This window comes from Ricinus communis, chromosome 7 (assembly GCF_019578655.1).
Source record: "Ricinus communis isolate WT05 ecotype wild-type chromosome 7, ASM1957865v1, whole genome shotgun sequence".
Taxonomy (NCBI): domain Eukaryota; kingdom Viridiplantae; phylum Streptophyta; class Magnoliopsida; order Malpighiales; family Euphorbiaceae; genus Ricinus; species Ricinus communis.
The window spans coordinates 4,813,027-4,832,718 of record NC_063262.1 but is presented as its reverse complement, the minus strand read 5'-3'; the positions used below and the strand labels follow the sequence as shown (position 1 = coordinate 4,832,718).

Here is a 19,692-nt window from a genome sequence, read left to right as displayed (position 1 = left end):
CTGCCTACCTCAAGCACTCTTCGTCAAGTTATAGAAAAACTTAATTACCTTAAGCAGCAACTGCGACATGAAAGGAGTTCATTTCCTTGCAGCCTTTGTCATTCTGGCTCTCTCTTCCTCCTTTGCCTTGGCCTTTGACCCTAGTCCTCTTCAAGACTTTTGTGTTGCCACTGATGATCCTAAAGATGCTGGTACATATATATGTTCCCCTTTTTCCTCCGTATAGCTTTCTTAATGTATATTATTAGTATGTGTTTTGCCTAATAATTTTGAAGGTCATATTAGAGTTTTAAGGTTTTAACAGCTCTATTCTCTTTTCAAAATTACTAATGTACCAAACATTTAAAAAAAAAAAACGAGTTTAGACATGAATTTAATTATACTTTCAAGTGAAATTACTCTTTTCGTTTTTCTTTTTCTTTTCTTTCATTCCATTTTATTTTTTGTTGTTGATGCTAATAAAGTTATTCTTTGCATGCAGTATTTGTGAATGGGAAATTATGCAAGGACCCAAAGCTTGCAACAGCAAATGATTTCTCATTTTCAGGTCTCAACGTTCCTAGAGACACATCAAATCCAGTTGGATCCAATGTAACTCTGTTAAATGCTGACAGAATACCAGGACTCAACACTCTCGGAATATCCTTAGCTCGTATAGATTATGCACCGTATGGACTAAATCCACCTCACACTCATCCTCGTGCCACTGAGATCCTGGTGGTCCTTGAAGGCACCCTCTATGTTGGCTTCGTCACATCAAACCCCAACCGCCTTATCACAAAAACATTGAAACCGGGAGATGTTTTTGTGTTTCCAATTGGTATGATTCACTTCCAATTCAACACTGGAAACACTAATGCGGTTGCTTTTGCTGGATTGAGCAGCCAAAATCCAGGAGCTATCACAATTGCAAATGCGGTATTCGGATCCAATCCACCCATTAACGCTGATGTTCTGACCAAGGCGTTCCAGGTTGACAAGAATGTGGTGAAGTATCTTCAGAAACAATTCTGGACCAACAACCATTAAAGAGTAAACGTAGATGCATGCAGTAATATTTATGAGTGATAATATTTAACATGCAACTTTCCGTTAGTGCTTTGATCATTACGCCAATTGTGTGATAACATAATAAGGAGGTGATGTTATGCCTCCATAATGAATTCCAGTATATTATAATACATTGCAGTTTGTCACTCTCTCTCTATTTAAGTACAATGTGTGCGAATGCCTCTTGGCCTGTATATGAAGTGACAAAATATAGGAGTGCTAATTCTGGAACTAATGACTAATTCTAAAAGAAAATAAAAAATTTGAACAATAAATATCATCCTTATTACGAATAAGAGCTCTTACAAAGGAGAAGGGCCACGAAATCCCTTCAAGATCATACATCACTGAGTGCTGTCAAATAATTAGGATGGAAATGTTAAGGAGGCTCTTGTGCATTAAAATGGTCATGATGCGCTAAATCGAATATTCTCAAACAATTTAAAACCATTAATTCTCAAGTTGATTTAATTATTTTTTTTAATAAATTAAGCATATATTTAAAATATAAAATAATTAAATAATATAAAATAATAACTAAAAAAAATTAAACAATACTCCACCGTCAAATAAAAACTCTTAGCAAACATGAGATATAGTGTCATCATATGTCTCTTCATATGTCCCCACTTAAGGGGACTTAGGCTCGACGCTATCTCATATGTTCCCAGTTAAGGGGATTTAGGCTCGATGCCAGCCTTCCTACAAATGGCTCCAATGATGATAGACCAACACTATAGATTAAGTCGTAATCTGCTTTTCGAGTATTGTCCGCCCTTAATAAGAAAAAAAGCCTGTAAGAGAAAGATGTGGTACTTAATCTTATAAGACCCAAATTCTTTTGACTCTTAATCAATATGGGATAATGATGTCATTATAAATCCCCTCAGTCAAGGAGACTTGGGCTCAATGCGAGCCTTTTCACATATAGTGCCAATTGATGACTTACTTAAAAAAATTGACAATATTGAATGAAGATTCTTCTATTCATCTTATCTTATGTATATACTGAATAAATAAATTATCTAAGAAAATATTTTTATATAGTTTTAAGTCTAGTATTTCTAATAATACTTGAATCTTAACCAAATAAAGAGCTAAACCATATCCTAAAGGAATTCAACTTATCTGGTCTATTAATACTATTTGAATTGTGAAATGAAATCTTACGAGAATTCTTTTTTTTTTTTTTTCTTTTGTATCATTTTTTATTTACTTTGTCGTTAGTTCTTAAACAAAATCCAGAATTTTGATTGTATTCAAACCTAAAGCAAAACTCATCTACCATTCATAATAAGAAAAGAGAGCCTTCAAAGCAGCAATGGAAAGGAAGAATGGTGCTTAATGGATAAGGAAGAATGATTTATGCTTGTACAACTCATGAAATAAAAAAATTCAATTGAAATAAAATTGAGTTTGAAAGAACAATTATAAAAATATAACGTATTCATGGATCTATTTATATATTTAGCCTTTTGCATAAGCATAATATATCTTGAGATTGCAAGTCCATTTATTATCACTCATTCAATTCCATGGAAATTTAAGATCATGCATTAATTAGCATTTATCAAGGCCCTCATTCATAGTCTGATAACATACATATACATGCCAAAATTAAAATATTGGATAGGAAAATATATATCATGAAGTTATCATCTTACTTCCAACAAGTAAAGAATCGGAATCTCAATTATCGTTCATGTTCATGGGCGATGCTTCACCAAATTTTGATGAGTTATATGTCCAAAAACAAGGATTCTACATTATAAATTAAGGTCTTGATCAGGTCCATCATTGACTATTTCTTATGCACAAATCTTGTCACCGCATACGTATAATAAAATTTTAATAATCTTAAAAGCAATTAGATTAGATAATCTCCAATATTAGTTGAATATACAAGGTCTAGAATTAGGTTGGTGAACAATTATTATTATTATTTTCTTTAAACTACTGTTAACTATTCCAGAAAATATTTAATCTTGCTCCAATTCCCAAGCCTATACCCATTACCTGTGAGACATATGTATATGACATTTATTTTTGAATTCTCATCTGATAAGAAAAAAAAAAAGTGATTTTCTTATTTTTAATTAAAATGAACGAACTGCAATGGCTATTTAATTAATTGTTATAGGGACAGCATATAGATACTGAAAGAAGGAAAGAAGAAAACATGGATATATAAAGAAGGACCAGTTCCAAGCCTATTTTTTATTGATGTAAGCAGAGGAAGATGAAGATGTTGTAAAATGTGGTTTATTGGTTGAAGAATGGTTCGTCCATGGAATAACAAGACCAAAAAGATTAGTCATTAAAGACTCGTTAAGCAAGTTTTTACTGGTTTCTTGTACGCAGAAAACAAAGAATAATTCAATAACTCCCACTTATAAATACCACTTTGTTCCCATGCAAGATTTCTATAGCTCAAGCACGCACTTCCTTAGTTAAGAAGCTATTTAAGACAGCCTAACCTGATTCTTCCAATATGAAAGCAGTTAATGTCCTTGTAGCTTTTGTTATTCTGGCTCTGTCGTCCTCTTTTGCCTTGGCCTTTGATCCTAGTCCTCTTCAGGACTTTTGTGTTGCCAGCAATGATCCTAAGGATGGCGGTGTGTTGCTTCTTTCTTTCTTTGTTTTTCTTTTTGTTCTTTAATGTTTTGGAATGTGTATTCAGTTCTATTTTTACTCTGTCAGGATATAAGGTTTTGTTGTTGATGTTAATTAACAGTGTTAACTTTTGTATGCAGTGTTCGTCAATGGGAAATTCTGCAAGGACCCAAAGCTTGCAACAGCAAATGATTTCTCATTTTCAGGTCTCAACATTCCTAGGGACACATCAAATCCAGTTGGATCGAATGTGACACTATTAAACGTTGACAGGATACCAGGACTTAACACTCTTGGCATATCCTTAGCTCGTATAGACTATGCACCGTATGGACTAAATCCACCTCACACTCATCCTCGTGCCACTGAGATCCTGGTGGTCCTTGAAGGCACCCTCTATGTCGGCTTTGTGACGTCAAACCCCAACCGCCTTATTACAAAAACATTGAAACCGGGAGATGTTTTTGTGTTTCCAATTGGTATGATTCACTTCCAATTCAACACTGGAAGCACTAATGCGGTTGCTTTTGCTGGATTGAGCAGCCAAAATCCAGGAGCTATTACAATTGCAAATGCAGTGTTTGGATCTAATCCACCAATTAACCCTGATGTTCTTACAAAGGCATTCCAAGTGGACAAGAGTGTAGTGAACTATCTCCAGAAACAATTCTGGATGAACAACCATTAGATCATAATCTTATATTAAAGCTTGCTGCTTCATTTCCATTTTGTATTAATCATTATACATTGGTTGTAACTTGCTAATAATGAGATGCTTTTATAGCTCTGTATGTTGATTTCCAGTGTGCTATATAATACTGCAAGTTTGTTAAGCGCTCCCTTTCACTTGTTTTTTTTTGTTTTTTGGAGTACAATGTTTTAAAAGCCCCTCCGATTGTATACACAATTGAAGTGCTATATTGGGAATGAGTAGTGCTAGAAAAGGGATATCAAATCAAGTTACAATCCATGAAGCAGGAAAAACATCTCCGTCTACATCCTAATCTTCTGTTGTTAGTCAGTATGAAATTACTTCAAAAACATTGCACGTTCACAAATCAATTTTAGAGAATAGAGGGAGGGAAAAAAGGAAATCAGTTGCTAGATATTATTTCAGTGCTGTTCTAATTCAAAAGCCAGAGGTTAAGTTGTCACATTCAGGCTTAGGTAGATGTACTAACTGGAGTCTAAAAGTTCATTTCAGGTTTTGGAGCGTTGTCAGGACTTGATTATTACTTTATGCTTCCAAGCTAAAACAGATGTTATGAAAAAAGGCAAGGCGCCACTTCTCTTTTAAGATTGAAAAGATCCTGACAGTCGGTGAATTCTTCCTGCATGTCCTGCCACTGCTAGAAGGACTTCCATTCGGGACAAATGGTTAACTAAATAAAAACATCGAGTAAATAACAGAATTTGTCGGGAAATATAGATCTCTGATTACTACATAGGAAAGATAAATTTTCTAACTTATGTACTCTTAGGTAGAATAAGAAGACAATAACATACCTTAGACCCTATAATTCTTATAAATGCACAAGCGTGAATAAAGGACCATACAAGTTTACCTGATTATCTCAGGCAGAATAAGCAAACAAAATCTTAGTGACGAAAATATGTTTTGGTCAAACTATAACCTAGTAGAAACTTCACTCTGCTGCTGCCGCATCCCCAGCATTAATCCCTTGGTTTCCTGTTTCTGGCAAGGTATCCAAATCTGTACGAGCCTCTTTTTCTTCCTGAGAAACTGAAGAATGTGATGAATCAACTGAATCATTCTGGGATGAATTATTCAAGTCAGAAGAGTCAACCAAATCATTCTGTGATGAATCGTTCGAGTCATTGTGGCTGTCATCATTGTTGCTATTCGTGTCTGATGAAGATTCTCTCTCCTCTTGAGATTTTGAAGATTCAGATGAACTAACTTGTTCTAGGCTTGAATCTGTTTTGTCACTTGCATTGCTGCTATCATTCTTGTTGCTTTCTGTGGCATTGTTGTCGTCTGTGTTACCATTGTCAGTGTTGCTCTGAACAGCATTGTCATTCTGATTCTCAGCGGCATCACCATCGTCGTTTGTGTTTGAGGATGCATCTTTCTCTTTGGACTCTGAAGAATCAACCTGTTCCTTTTCACTAGCATCGTCATTTCTATTTGTAGTTGATGATGTTTCATTCTCTTGGGAGCCCGAAGAATCAATATTTTCCTTCTTCCCTGCATCAGCATCTTCGTTTGTGTTTAACGATAGAATAGTTTCTTGATTGCCTTCTCCAGAATGACCATCAGGCTTTTCTCCCTGAATTGCATCATCATTTTGGTTAGCAGTTTCCCCACCAGACACGACAGACTCAGAATTGCTAGAATCTGATGATTCTTGATTAGCTGAATCAACATTCTCGGTAGTAGTGGAAGTTGATGCATTTGAACTTGATTGCTGGCTGCTGGCATCCGAATCAGATTTCTCTGTTTGCACTTGTTCAACATCGTTCACAGACGACTCTTCTCCTTTTGACTCTCTGTTTTCTGGTGTTTCATTTTGAACCAGAGTTGTATTGGATATATCCAGAGATGTTAAATCAATATTTTCTGAGGCACCAGGAATAGAGTTAGAACCCGCCTGCTGTTGTTCATTCAATTCTGTTGCTCCTGTGGGCGTGTCATGGGAACCCTCCACGGGCTCTTGTTTATTGTTTTCACTGCCAACCTCTTCATTGGTCACATTTGTAGCATTGTTCTTTTCCACAGGTTCATGTTCTATCGCATTTGGAAGTTCATTGGGATTGACTTCAACTAACTCAGTTTTATTGTCAACGCCAGACTCATTCTTCTCTTTGTTTTCTACCTGTTCTGAGTCGTTAGTTTTTTCCAAATTACCTTTATCTTCTCCAGGTGTTACATTTTGAGCATCAACATTTTGAGATTCATGGACAACTGCACTGGCAGCATCATCCCCATTGTAATGCTCTTCTCTTGCCTCCTTACTGTGACCATCAGTAACCTGATCTTCAGTTGAGCCCAAATTTTCAGTTTTATCTTCCTTATCTTCTCTCACTTTAGTTTCTGTCACGTTTTCCTCCACAACTTCTTTAATCATCCCTCCTCCATTCTCCTCTACTCTAACCTTCTCTTCTATGGTGTTTTCTTGGCTCTCTTCAGTTGACTTATATTGGCTTTCTGTTTCTTTACTTTCCTCATTCTCCTTATCCTGACTACTATTCTCCATGGTCTCTTCAGTATCCTTGCTTTTATCTTCCCCTTCTTTCCTTTGTTCATTATCAGTCTCTTTGCTCTCCTTATCAACACCATCATTCCCTTTGTTCTCTTCAGTCACCTGATCTTCACTAACAATCTCCTTGATCTCTTCACTCTCAGTTTTGTGATCAACGCTATCTATGCTATCTTCCCTCTGTATCTCTTCACCAATATTCTCCTTGCTTTCTTCATTTACATTCTCTGAGTCTACAGAATCTCCCCTCCGCTCAGCTCCCTCTTCTGTTTTATCATGAAAAGGATCCTGGATCTCTTCACCTCCATCCACATTTTTCACGTTATCATCAGACTTAATTTCTTCATCATTCTTGCTTTCCTCTTCTTCCTCCTTGTGCCTCGCATCTCTAATAATTATTTCCTCAACTTCAGGAAGACCCTTTCTCCCTACTAATTTCACAATGTCATTCCCAGTTTTCGGGCTGTCCTGAAATGCTGCTTTCTTGTCACGAGAGTGCCTGACTTGGTAAAGCAGCCAGATTCCAACACCAAGCAGAAGACATATTTGTATTGCATGCTTCACCTTGAAACCTTTTGATCTTTGGTTCCTACGTGGTGACGACCGGACCATCATTTAAAACCACAGACAATATGTCCCCTCCAACAACCTGCCTGACAGAAAATATCAGTTAATTGCCTAGGCTAAAGCAGTAACATGGTAAATAAAACCACTGATACACCTAAGCTGAAATTAGTACAGATCTGACATAACCAATTTACCAAATTAAAGTAGGAAATAATACATCTAAGGAAGTCACAAATATATAAATAGCACATTCATGTTATTACAAGCAACAATAAAGCAATAAACAATCTGATCTGCAGATAAAAGTATCAAATTTGAAAGAAGAAAACAAAGTACCAAAACAGAGTTTCTAAAACTAAGGATAAATAACAGAAATTTATTAACATTCATCAGTTTCGAAATTCAGTCAAAACAATAAAAAAACCAATGCATTGGCAGCAAATAACACATTTTTAACAAAACAAACACAAATATAAAAATGCATGAGCAGAGAGCGTTTCCTAACGTAATAAAGACAAAAGTTCGGATCTACTCTTTACATAAACAAGAAAGCTTTCCAATCAAAACCCAATTCCATAAAAATTACAAAACAAGAAAAGAAATACTAAACCAGAAAAGAAAAAAAGGAAACAGAGGCACCTGAATCTTCAATAACTGCAAAAAGCAGACTTTTTTTGTTTTTCTATTTGAAGATCACAATGTGCCCAAAAATAAACAGACTTTGATCTTTCTGGTGAAATTGCCGAAACTTTCTACTTAGATTGGATCTGATAAAGGAAACTGAAGCGTACTGATTGAAAAGCCAGAAATGCCGATTTCTTTATATATACGTGCTTTTCATCTAATAAAAAGAAAAGGTTTTCGGTTTTACTCAAACCCACTCCTTCTCTACCATCATTCAAAGCCATATAAACGGTGTCGTATAGAGAGAAACAACATCACCACGTCGTCGTTTATTCTCAAATTCACCTCTTAATTAATAATCATTATCGCATCATTAAATTAACTCCCAGCAAAGATGAATCAAAACATTACGCCTTTGAGGCTAGAAACACACCACGTGTCCCCATATGTCCCCACTAGTCGGTGACCCTAGAATTCCCTTCGGAGTCTCCATAAATAGAAATAAAAGAACAAAATAAAAATATCGCAAAACCCAACCGAAAGAAAAAAAAAAAATGGCCTCGAAGCTTCTAGCTTCCACCGTCCGCCGTGCCATTTCTAAAACCACCAGCAGCCGCCACCTCTCCACCAGCGCCGCAGCAGCCGCCACCGTTACCTCACCATATGACAATGAAGAAATCGTAACAGTAAAAGGCTTGAAAATTTCTGCCAGACCTCTATACCTAGATATGCAAGCCACATCACCAGTAGACCCTAGGGTTTTAGACGCTATGCTTCCCTATTATCTCGCGCGTTACGGTAACCCTCACTCGCGAACTCACCTATACGGCTGGGAGTCAGATTCTGCCGTCGAGACCGCCCGTTCCCAGGTCGCCGATTTAATCGGCGCGTCGCCTAAAGAAATCGTTTTTACATCGGGAGCAACGGAGTCGAATAATATATCAATTAAAGGAGTAATGAAGTTTTACAAAGAAAAGAAACGGCATGTGATAACAACACAGACGGAGCATAAGTGCGTATTGGATTCTTGCCGTTATTTACAACAGGAGGGTTTTGAGGTAACTTATTTACCTGTGAAAAATGACGGTATTGTTGATTTAGAGAAATTAAGAAATGCAATTAGAGCTGATACTGGGCTTGTTTCTGTTATGGCGGTGAACAATGAGATTGGTGTGATTCAACCGATGGAGGAAATTGGTAAAATTTGTAAGGAATTTAAAGTCCCGTTTCACACTGATGCCGCCCAAGCTTTGGGAAAGATTCCCATTGATGTGGATAAATGGAATGTTAGCTTAATGTCTTTGAGTGGACATAAGATTTATGGTCCGAAAGGCATTGGTGCTTTGTATATGCGGAGGAGGCCAAGGATTCGAGTTGAGCCACAAATGAATGGCGGTGGACAAGAGAGAGGGATTAGGAGCGGGACAGTCCCTACCCCTTTGGTTGTTGGTATGGGTGCCGCCTGTGAATTGGCCAAGAAAGAGATGGGATATGATGATAAGAGAATTAGAGATTTGCAAGAGAGGTTGTTGAATGGAATTAAGGAGAAACTTGATGGGGTTGTGGTGAATGGAAGTGTTGAGAGACGTTATGCTGGGAATTTGAATATTTCTTTTGCCTATGTTGAAGGGGAGAGTTTATTGATGGGATTGAAGGATGTGGCTGTGTCAAGTGGGAGTGCTTGTACCAGTGCGAGTTTGGAGCCTTCATATGTGTTGAGAGCATTGGGAGTCGATGAGGATATGGCACATACTTCAATTAGGTTTGGGATTGGGAGGTTTACCACTGAGGCAGAGATTGATAGGGCTATTGAGCTTACAGTCCAGCAGGTTGAGAAGTTGAGGGAAATGAGTCCGCTGTACGAGATGGTCAAGGAAGGGATTGATATTAAGCAGATCCAATGGGCACAACATTAACAGCTAGCAGAGGATGATCTGCTATGAATGTGAGCCAGCTAGGCAGTTCGAATATGCTTCTTGTTCCAAATGTAGATATCTCAGTGAGATGGAGCTGCCTAAGGGCATGATCGTAGATGGGTTATCATACAGGTTCTTACTCAGTGCTATCTTTAAATATGCGTCTGAGAAGTTTCCTAGTTTATCTAGGGTAAAATTTTGGTGTTAGTTATCTTCTTAATCTAGATGAAGTTATCTTTTCCTAGGCATGAGCATACCATAATTTGACAACAGGAATAATAAGGCTTGCTTATAGTGCTGATGTAAAAGTTATATATTGTATCTGTACTTTGTGAATTTCTGTTATGGTGTTCTGCTGAAACATTTGCTATATTCATTATGATACTAGCCAAACGAATGGATTGTATATAGTATATACATGGTCTCCTTGAATAGTTAGGAATCTATATAGCAATGGTAGCAATAATATGTAAGATCCTTTGGCAAAAGTTAGATATGTTCATGAACTGGGAATGCATCTAAATTACCGATGAACATCACATATGAAGTTTTCTTGTTCCTGGATTCAACAGACACCCTTTTCTTATCACTGTTATTTGTTTTCCTTTCTTTCTTCCTCCAAAAGTAATCTGCCATAGTGCTAAGCCAAAATCAAGTAAGAGAGTGAGTTATAGCTGTATAAACTTAAAGCAAATATCTGAAAGATAAATCTTGTTGTTTCCACTAGTCTCAACTCAATTTAGGGCTTTGGATATTGAGTGGTACATGCATACTTAAGTCTCAACTTGATATTGATTGCTCCATGCATCTTTTACCTTTTGTTTTGTTTGCATAGTCAATAAGTTAGTGGAGTGACTTAGGAACTTATATTGTGATTTTCATATATCTTGCCTATGGTGGTTTGTAATTTTCCAATAAGTTGCCCTATTAGAGAACTTGTTTTAGTGCATATCATTGATGGATCTTTTGGAGGAAAGAAGCTGTTTGAAATTTTGGATTTGATATAAGTATGCTATGCATTAGTTAATCCAGGAGCCAGATAGAAAATGTGATTCACTTGTGTCCAACAGTTAGAGCTGCAGGTTGCAATTGATAATGAGATGTGAACGACGGATTTGTGCGAAACTTTTTTGAAGGAGTTTGCTGAGGTTCCTTTTCTTGAAGAGGATTGCTGATGTCTCTTTCTTATGTAGTATCAGTGTGCAAAACTTGAAATTGGCCTCATATGTACCCTTCCAGTTCTGTTCATGCTTGAAATGAAACCTGTTTGAGCTAACAGAAGAGCTGTACTAACATGAAGAAACCCAGTTGAGCATTAAAGCTGGTGGAAGGATATTGTATGCTTGTGTGGAGTTAACGGGAAAGGTATGTTCTTGAGCATCTGTCTGAGCTCCTATTCACACTAGATATTTTGTGTCACCACTTTTGCATTCTTTTATCATCGGGAATTGAGGCATATTGGAGGCTGAGAAGTGAACCCACACCTTCCTCAGGTTTTTTTTTTAATCCTTACTTATTTTCAGAGATGAATCTTCTCTGAAATAAAGAAAATTCTTTTGCATTTTTAATGAAGAAAAGATTGCATAGCTTCGTATGATGGGGAAATTTTGTATCTATTTTTAGTGATTGAGAGAAAAATTGGAAGCATTTTACGTAAATGTCTTTGTATAAATTTGTTTTTTCCTATGGGTAAGCTCTTGATACTGATAAGTTTTGCTGGATAAGGGATTTTTGAATCTATTCTCAGGTCTACTATCCTCTCCCTCCAAGAAAATTTTCCTTTCAAAGCAAGATTTGGCCACAATCGGCATCCTTTGATGGTGGTAGCCCCATGTTCTTTTTGCTAATCCTGATCTGTCTTAGATCTCTCCCTTACCTGTCTCATATAGTTTCTCTTTTACCTCATCTGCGTTCTTCTATATCCCCCTTTTAAGTCTGTTTCTTGTCATTTTAGTTGGGTTGCTTGCCAGTGTCAGTTGTTGGCTCCCTTTTTTGTCATTTTTGCTCTAGGTCGAATCTGACCGACTAGATTGGCGGTTGCCACCGCGTCTTCCAATCTCCTCCCTTCTAAGGTGAAAGGTTTTACTGTTCAAAGTAGGCTTCAGATTTTGAAAACTGGGGAATTTGATGTGCCTCACAAGTATGTCATACACAATTTCAGGCAATCGCTGGTTGTTATCTATATCTTGCTAAGATAGCCAGATGGCAATGGAGTTTTGTCCTGCTCATTTAATCATGCCTCTAGGTGCAGTGGTGATGAAAGACAATACCCAACTTGTATTTTGGACAGGATTAGTGGTTTTAGTTTGTTTCAGTTATCCATGAAAAAAGATCCTGTAATCGGATTGCTGATTGGGCGGCTAAGGCAACTCTGAAGGGCTCTCTTCCTAGATGCTGGATTGCCACCCATCCTGATCCGCTTTTGGCTCTGTTAAGAGCTGATCATTAATGAATTTTATTGTTCAAAAAAGAAAAAGAAAATCTTGTATGGGTGGCTTCACCACCTCAATGATATGTAGATGTTCTAATTTGGTAGATGTTCTAGGTTCTGAATGCTGTTTTGCAAGCCCCATCGAAGTTAGGTGTGTTACGACCTGAACGTATTTCTATGGACTCTTCCCTCTGCTGTGTTGTTTTCGCTCCCTGAACTCCTTATTTCGTTTTCATCCCTATACAATGGAATTCGAGAAAACATATGCGGTGGGGAAAAGTTAAAAAAAAAAAAAACAAAAAAAAAACAGAGATGTATAAGGTGCCATTTCTGCTTTGAGTTCTTTGCTGCTAATTGATTTGTCTTGTGAGAGATTTATCCAGAACATTTTGCCATTCTTGGTTCACTTCTTAAACTCATCCCATCATCAATATGAGGTGCTCCTGCCTATCATTACGAGTTGCAGTTTGCCATTAATACCTGTGTAGGAGATGTGGTAAATGGAGTCATCTGACCTGCCAACTGAGTTTTTTTTTTTTTTTATCATCAATCAGATGCTAACCCACTAGGTTATTTTCTTTATAATTTCTTTCATCTGAATCGAGTACGATTGCAGTAGATATATTCATGAAGCTTTACAAGGATAGACAAATCTATTACCCTTCCATTGTAAACGAGTTCTTCCAGGAACAATGTAAAGGAATCTCAAGCAGCATCCTAGCATCATGTTAATCGTCTAGCATATAACTTGCAAGAAATGTGAAGTGATTCATTGTAAAAGAGTGCCACATTTAGTATATTTTTGGCACTGAGCAATCAGGGTTATATCTGCGGAGGGTTTGTCCAGATCTAGAGAGCCCGTTCGTTGTTTAAGCTTCCACACCACGGTAATCTCAATTGATTTTATATGTATAACATGAGTGAAGTGGTGGTGGCGAGAACCACAATTTGGGTCGTTATACCTTAATCTGAGAGCTTTGTTTCGCTTGGCCTATCTGCATTCGATGCCTTCTATTGTTTCTTACCAAGCAGCTGACTGATATACGTTTCAAGGCATTTTCCAAGTTTTCTAACAAACTCTGTTTGAAATGATTATTATATGATTCATTTATAATATATACATATTTTTTTTCCGCTTGATATCATGACTTATATCTTGTACCATGATATCTTTCTTTCTTTCTTTCTTTCTTTCTTTCCTAGAGCACCCCTATTTTAAATCTTGCAACTTGCTGGCTTCTGGCGAACGACATTCATATCTGCCAACTCGCTAGCTTGGCCAAAAACTCGACGAGACAACATGTTAGCTAGTCGCTAATTTACAACAAGAGAAAGTAGATACCTATTGGTTTCTGCTGCTCAACGTTATTATGTTCCTTATTTGCATTAAAAAATAAAAATAAAATTCTAACCTACCACACGGCACGTGCATACTAATAATTTCTTGGGTTGGGTTGATGATCAGGATATTCTAGTTTGCAGGCAGAAATCTAAATAAATGAAGCCTCTTCTTACGTCTTTATCCAAAAATTTGTTCTGCTCAAAAAGCATATCTGAACTTCATTAATTTGTTCGAGCTTCTTTTTCTTTCCGGTATATATGGCTTTTTCTTAGGTTCCATCAGAAGATCATAGAAGACAGCACAAGCAGAAGCAAAATCAACTGGCTTCAAGTACTGCAAGCACCCTCCTGTTAGGTTTGTGTTGTTCCACATCAAGCCTAGTTTTTTCAAGAATCTGATCATCTTATCCTTTCTAAAAGGCAATATGGCCCACGAAAATGCCCTATCAGACTATTTTTACATCAGAAAAAAAAAAAAAAAAGGATAGGAATCGTGTGATAACTTGTTGCTTGAAGCGATGATCAGGATAGTATATTTGTCCATGAGTTGCGCTTTTTCTTTTTCTTTTTTTCTCTTCCAATTTGTGTTTGTTGGAATACAGCACAGTAAACATTGTCCAAAAGACATCGGGAATCAGAATCCGTTTTTCACTTTTGCTAGAAGACAACAGCTTTTTCAGTCTGTCCTGCCTTGACCTTTGCACCAACATTCTTCTTTTTTCAAAAGTTTTTCTATGGGCACACGTGACTGATATATTGGGGTCTAATAAGTAGTGATGGTGGTGTCCACGTTTTATTTGATCTTTTCCCAATGAATCGCAAATTATGTATAGTCCCGAGTGTTGATGAAGGTGACAATGGGGTGCCTTACCTCGATTCAGGTTGTTAAAAGATGAGCTTATTTAGATGTTCATAAGCTTGTCCTTTTAATCTGAGCACATAACAGTACTGCTTTTCTTTTTTTCCTTTCTTTTTTTTTTTCTTCTTTTTAGGTTCTTTCAGTTATTGGCAAAGGATTCTGATCTTGATAATAGCTTTATCATCCTTGATCTTAGTGTTGTAGGATGACTGAGAAGAAAAAAGTAAGTAAATATATATTAATTAAAAGAGACCCAGAGCCTACATATAATCAGTAGATAGGTTTGACAATGTTGATAGAGGCAATAGTTTGGTGGTAATGATTGTTCATCATATCGTAATAATGTTGCTTGTATCAACCACCATATAGGTGACAGTTAATTAGGGATACAACCGGACCCTCTTATTTACTGCTATGAGTATGTACTCGTTTAATATTTCACTATCCATGGTATCTCATCCAAATATTTTCTATCTCTATTGCTAGATCAATTATAAAAGAGCAACTCCACATTGCATATTACACAGTAGATACAACTGAAAGTTTCAAAAAAAAAGGTCTTACAACTAAAAGTTTCATAATATTATATTAAGAGGATAAAAATATTATTTCTAAAATGCAAGCAATTGAAAATTTTATAAATTTAAAAGACTCATAATAGGCTAAGTATGAATAGATCCGGTGTGGTTATCACGAAGGAGAATCGATGTATGGTATCAAATTTGGTCCTATTTAAAATGTAAGAGATTGAAATTGTACCAAACATAAATGGTATCGTAATGTATTGATTTAATTTCTTAATTTGACAAATTAGTCAGTTTAATAAATTAGTTTATCATATATGTATATATTTTCTCTTTAAAAAAATTATATATGTAGGATAAAATTTCATTCATATTTTATTAATAATAAAATTAATTTTATGATTCAATTCTAATCGAAACAATATATTGAATTTTGGTACAATTCTAATTTGATTATTATTAAGACATCGTATTATATTAGTAAAATATTTTCGATTCGGTACTAAATATTTTTTGTTATTTTAGTTTTGATATTTTTTAAAACGACTTTTTCAATTTGGATAGAAGAAACTGACGTCTAAGGTACGCCCTAACTCATGAGTCATGGTAGTCATAACTTTCACATCATGACATTGTAACTTACAAATAAGAATAATAGTAATATAATATATCATAAATCTAATATGAGAATTTACTAATACAAACATATATTATATCAAAAGATATGCAAATAAATCATAAACCAATATGATCCCAACAAATTTGTAAAAGGTTATATAAATTAAATAAGTAAAGAAATAGAATTTACATTAGTAACACTGACACTAATCTTATTCTCTTTTTCTATTTTCTTAAGTGGGTATCCGCATATATACTTTATCCATGTATCACAAATACTAATTTCACATCTCAAATCCTATTAACTGCTACCCGTACTTTCTTTTATTTGAATACACATAGTAATTATGAAACTTAAATATGAATTAGCCTCTCGGTGTCGCACCTTTATCCAATTAAGGTGCAATAGTGTGGCCTGTGGAGTAGCCAAGTTAGACTAAATTTACTCGTCGGTCTATTATGTGTGGTTCAGTTCTCGTCCCAACGTCTAAAAAAGATAATTCTTGAATATACAAGTTGGCAGTAGGAAGGCATATTTCACAGGTAACAATACGAAAGCTTAGCACCGTCATACCCATCACGCATACATGTGGAGCAAGATATACATCATTTCACAGAACAAACACAGCCGACTTTCTCTTTGGGGCTATAGACTAGTGAACTGTTCTGCTGTTTTTTAACCCATCCCTTTCATTTTCACTCTTATGTCCTCTGTGAAGTGTGGTCATTCAGTAGGACTATACTTTCACTCTTCGTCTTGATTGATTTTGTGTTACCCTATTGCTCCTGTTATGTCCTGTCAACAAGGAGGATGCAGGCAGGAGTTCTTGTAGGTAGTGACTATATGAGAAAAGATTAAAAAAGATCAACCAAAGGGGAAAGTCCCAACCTAAGCAACACCCCTACCCAACTATTATTTTCTGGATCATTGGAGAGGTTTAATATGTAGACATGCCTATCCTTCTAATCACTTGATTGACTGATTTCTCTTTTTCATCAATCCTTTCACACTTTCTGTTAGCAGTGCATTTATTGAGTATTTGTTGGCCGAGAAAGGAAGGATTTTTTCTCTACACTTACAAGTACCTGTGCGTTTCTGCGTTTAACCGACTGGTCAGGTCGTCGTATTATGATTACAATCTTTTCTCTTGTTTACAGAAGAAAATTCAGTAGTTAAACTCCATGCAGGATCAATCATTGTTTTCTATAACTGGTGTTCACTAAGTTATACTAGCACTATGATTATGATTTAGCATGCAATAGTTGAGTAACATTAAATGAGAACATTGAATTGATAATTAATGTGTCTGAATCCATGTACGCATAAAGAACGATAAAGAAAAACTTTTTACAAAACAAGAAGAAAGAAAGAAAGAATCAGACATACTCACAAGAAAGAAGGCCACCCACAATTACACCTGATAACGCATTAGTACAAGTTATGTTGGTAGCTGCCAAAGCTATTGTAGCACCATTTAGGGGAAGTTTGAGAAACTGATACTAGCAATGTGATTTCATGCACGTCAAGAAAATACTAAGAATTCACACCCGAAACCAGGCAATTGGACAAGGGTCTATTGCCAGTGAATCGGGCCAACTGTTTGAACATATATTTTAGTTATTTACTATTTAACTTGCTTTTTACTGTATTTTATTTTATTTCTTGAGGGGGGATGTGAAATGTGGTAGCTTTATGAAAATCTTTGTTCCTCTCCTTCGGAATTGTTATAGATTAGATACTCCACTTTTGATTTAAAATTTGCATTGCACTACTAATGTAGAAAGACTCCTCGCATATATGAAGAGAAAAAAAAAAAACATTGGATCATTTGGTAAAATTTAAAGGACATTTTATTAAAGATCGCAGGATCATTTGACAACTTCAGATCAATATGTATAAATAAATGAAAAAACATGACTGATTAAAAATCAAGCTCAAAAGATGTCAGGGAATAAGTAAAAAAGAGAATAGCAACAACAAGGGAGTAATAAATATTCTAAATTAAAACCATGTTTTTTGCACACTAGGCAAATAAAGCAGGAAAAATTGACGGAAAATCTTCTCTAAATATAATTAGTATTGTACATTCTCTTCAACCAAAACAATAATAATAATAACAAAATAATATTATGTTGTGAACACCTAAAGTACCTAATATAAATACAATAATCAACAAAATTTTTTAATTAAGGGTTAAAGATTAAATCTCCACATTTGCATTTCCAACTCATTGGCTTATAGTTGGAAGCATCATCTCCTCTTGCATAAGCAACATTGGAGAAAGTAGAACTTGAGTAGTTTCTGTTCCCGTGATTAATTTGAGGATTTGTTGGCACTTGGATAGCCTCACAATGCCCACATGTACTGCACCTTTTCTCACATCTTGGTGGCCTTGACCCTATCTGAGATCTCATTAACATCTTTTCTTCATTTACTGTCTACTCAAAATTAAACCCAAAAACAAATCAATAAATAATTAACCAACACTTTAACAAATCAATTTTCATGACTTGTTAACTGCTATTAGAGAATATCTAATAGAATTCAGAGAAGTCTTTTTAAGAAAAAATTGGAAAACGTGATCAGTGCTTACCTGAGAAAAGCTAGCAGATTTTGGAGTTGCTCTACCTGCAATACAAAAACCAGAAACAAAAAATCTCACTTAAAGCTTGCAAAAGGTAACATATTTTGGGGTTTCAAGTCCAGAAACTCCACAATTCAAAGGCTACCCATTTACCTTCTGCCTTGAATCTAACTTGGGTTGAGCTGGAAATCAAGAGAAACATGAAGGAAATAGTAACATAGCCAAGTCTTTGACACAGTAAAAAACTGTGATGAGTACAGTCGCTACAACCCATTCTCAAAAGTAGAAGTGAAGGTGCAATATGGAAAAGTTTGAAGTTCAAACTCTGTAGAGAAGAAAGAAGTGAAAACGAAAGAGAAGAGAAGCGAAATTATATATAAGAAGAGAATGATGATTAACATATAAAATTATGGAAAGTGCGTCGTAATAGAAGAAGAAAATCAGTGATTGAATGAGACATACATAAACCTCTATAACTCCAAAATTATATATATCTCAAAACTCTGAATTCTTGAGGTGATGGAACGAAGAAGGACAAATGGGAAGTGCAGGGACAGGGTAGAGAAGAAAGTAGAAAAAGAAACTCCAAGGAGGCAAAGAAGCTAAAACCTTGGTCCTTGAGCCTCAAAGAAACCAAAGCAACAATGATAGATCATACAATAATAATAATAATAGAAGAAAGAGAGAAAAGGAAGGGAAATAGTAGTGTATTAGGGTCTGTTAGCTTAGAGGATGTAAAGATAGAAAGATAAAAAAACAAGAAAGACCCGAAACAGCAAAAGAAAAACACCATGAAATTCCATAACAGATATTGAGAGAGAGAGAGAGACAAGTTCACCACAAACTGACATTTTATTACAGCTGTGAATATTTTGGGTTATCGCTTTCATTCATTCATATAATACTATATTATAATAATATTTGGCTGTAGCTTTGCCACCTTATCACGCCAAATATGATACAAGTAACATGTAAGTATGTATATCATCAGGTATATATTATTATTTTATTTATGCATCTTTGGTGACCGAAGACAAGAGAAGGGAAGTAATTAGTAAAGAAAGGAACTGAAGCTACTCAGAAATGAGATCAGGTACTCTCCTCCTCGTATCTCTCTTCAATCATGTCACTGTTATCCCATGTGATACGCCCCCTGCAAAATTTTTATATTTATCTATATATATTTAACATTTTTGAATATTTATAGACTGGTTTTATTGACCGTCCTTGTGGGCTGTACCTGGAACTAATCACGGGCCATATGATATATGTGGTCCAAATTGATTTCTTTTGTGTATCATTCTTAGGCTCGACCAATCAGATCTTGTTTGCAGTAACCAATC

The 19,692-nt window shown here is 35.8% G+C and overlaps 5 protein-coding genes across 8 annotated transcripts; 3 read left to right on the top strand and 2 right to left on the bottom strand.

The window, feature by feature from the left end:
- Positions 1 to 1,196, top strand: LOC8275938 (germin-like protein subfamily 1 member 17). The gene is made up of 2 exons (XM_002531946.3): positions 1 to 191; positions 482 to 1,196. Exons 1-2 carry the CDS (start codon positions 68 to 70, stop codon positions 1,027 to 1,029), a joined length of 672 nt encoding a protein of 223 aa, XP_002531992.1. The 5' UTR covers positions 1 to 67; the 3' UTR covers positions 1,030 to 1,196.
- Positions 1,197 to 3,480: 2,284 nt separating this feature from the next.
- Positions 3,481 to 4,496, top strand: LOC8275937 (germin-like protein subfamily 1 member 13). Its single transcript, XM_015727103.3, has 2 exons — positions 3,481 to 3,665; positions 3,804 to 4,496. The coding sequence occupies exons 1-2, from the start codon at positions 3,542 to 3,544 to the stop codon at positions 4,349 to 4,351; spliced, it is 672 nt and encodes a 223-aa protein (XP_015582589.1). The 5' UTR covers positions 3,481 to 3,541; the 3' UTR covers positions 4,352 to 4,496.
- A 545-nt stretch (positions 4,497 to 5,041) lies between these two features.
- Positions 5,042 to 8,349, bottom strand: LOC8275936 (dentin sialophosphoprotein). Of its 2 annotated transcripts, none has more exons than XM_015727105.3 (2): positions 8,091 to 8,349; positions 5,042 to 7,537 (listed from the first exon to the last, which is right to left on the bottom strand). In XM_015727105.3, the coding sequence occupies exon 2, from the start codon at positions 7,497 to 7,499 to the stop codon at positions 5,310 to 5,312; it is 2,190 nt and encodes a 729-aa protein (XP_015582591.1). In that variant the 5' UTR covers positions 7,500 to 7,537; positions 8,091 to 8,349; the 3' UTR covers positions 5,042 to 5,309. The 2 variants fall into 2 exon arrangements, with proteins under 2 accessions (XP_015582591.1, XP_002531990.1); XM_002531944.4 differs by having other exon boundaries at positions 5,042 to 7,533; positions 8,091 to 8,321.
- Positions 8,350 to 8,496: 147 nt separating this feature from the next.
- Positions 8,497 to 15,056, top strand: LOC8275935 (cysteine desulfurase, mitochondrial). 2 transcript variants are annotated; one of them, XM_048377301.1, is made up of 3 exons: positions 8,497 to 10,123; positions 11,062 to 11,356; positions 13,110 to 15,056. In XM_048377301.1, the coding sequence occupies exon 1, from the start codon at positions 8,630 to 8,632 to the stop codon at positions 9,989 to 9,991; it is 1,362 nt and encodes a 453-aa protein (XP_048233258.1). In that variant the 5' UTR covers positions 8,497 to 8,629; the 3' UTR covers positions 9,992 to 10,123; positions 11,062 to 11,356; positions 13,110 to 15,056. The 2 variants fall into 2 exon arrangements, with proteins under 2 accessions (XP_048233258.1, XP_048233257.1); XM_048377300.1 differs by lacking the exon at positions 13,110 to 15,056 and having other exon boundaries at positions 11,062 to 11,649.
- Positions 15,057 to 17,797: 2,741 nt separating this feature from the next.
- Positions 17,798 to 19,241, bottom strand: LOC8275933 (EPIDERMAL PATTERNING FACTOR-like protein 2). Of its 2 annotated transcripts, XM_015727104.3 has the most exons (4): positions 18,812 to 19,241; positions 18,503 to 18,674; positions 18,359 to 18,393; positions 17,798 to 18,203 (listed from the first exon to the last, which is right to left on the bottom strand). In XM_015727104.3, the coding sequence occupies exons 2-4, from the start codon at positions 18,621 to 18,623 to the stop codon at positions 17,952 to 17,954; spliced, it is 408 nt and encodes a 135-aa protein (XP_015582590.1). In that variant the 5' UTR covers positions 18,624 to 18,674; positions 18,812 to 19,241; the 3' UTR covers positions 17,798 to 17,951. The 2 variants fall into 2 exon arrangements, with proteins under 2 accessions (XP_015582590.1, XP_002531987.1); XM_002531941.4 differs by having other exon boundaries at positions 18,503 to 19,224.
- Between the last annotated feature and the right edge of the window lie 451 nt (positions 19,242 to 19,692).

Bases quoted from the DNA above. Each gene is read 5' to 3' on its own strand.
- LOC8275938 (XM_002531946.3), top strand. From the start codon at position 68: ATGAAAGGAGTTCATTTCCTTGCAGCCTTTGTCATTCTGGCTCTCTCT. The intron at 192-481 runs GTACATATATAT...CTTTGCATGCAG, and splicing joins TGATGATCCTAAAGATGCTG to TATTTGTGAATGGGAAATTA.
- LOC8275936 (XM_015727105.3), bottom strand. From the start codon at position 7,499: ATGATGGTCCGGTCGTCACCACGTAGGAACCAAAGATCAAAAGGTTTC.
- LOC8275933 (XM_015727104.3), bottom strand. From the start codon at position 18,623: ATGGGTTGTAGCGACTGTACTCATCACAGTTTTTTACTGTGTCAAAGA. The intron at 18,394-18,502 runs GTAAATGGGTAG...TTTGTATTGCAG, and splicing joins AGTTAGATTCAAGGCAGAAG to GTAGAGCAACTCCAAAATCT. The intron at 18,204-18,358 runs GTAAGCACTGAT...AATTTTGAGTAG, and splicing joins AATCTGCTAGCTTTTCTCAG to ACAGTAAATGAAGAAAAGAT.
- LOC8275937 (XM_015727103.3), top strand. From the start codon at position 3,542: ATGAAAGCAGTTAATGTCCTTGTAGCTTTTGTTATTCTGGCTCTGTCG. The intron at 3,666-3,803 runs GTGTGTTGCTTC...TTTTGTATGCAG, and splicing joins CAATGATCCTAAGGATGGCG to TGTTCGTCAATGGGAAATTC.
- LOC8275935 (XM_048377301.1), top strand. From the start codon at position 8,630: ATGGCCTCGAAGCTTCTAGCTTCCACCGTCCGCCGTGCCATTTCTAAA.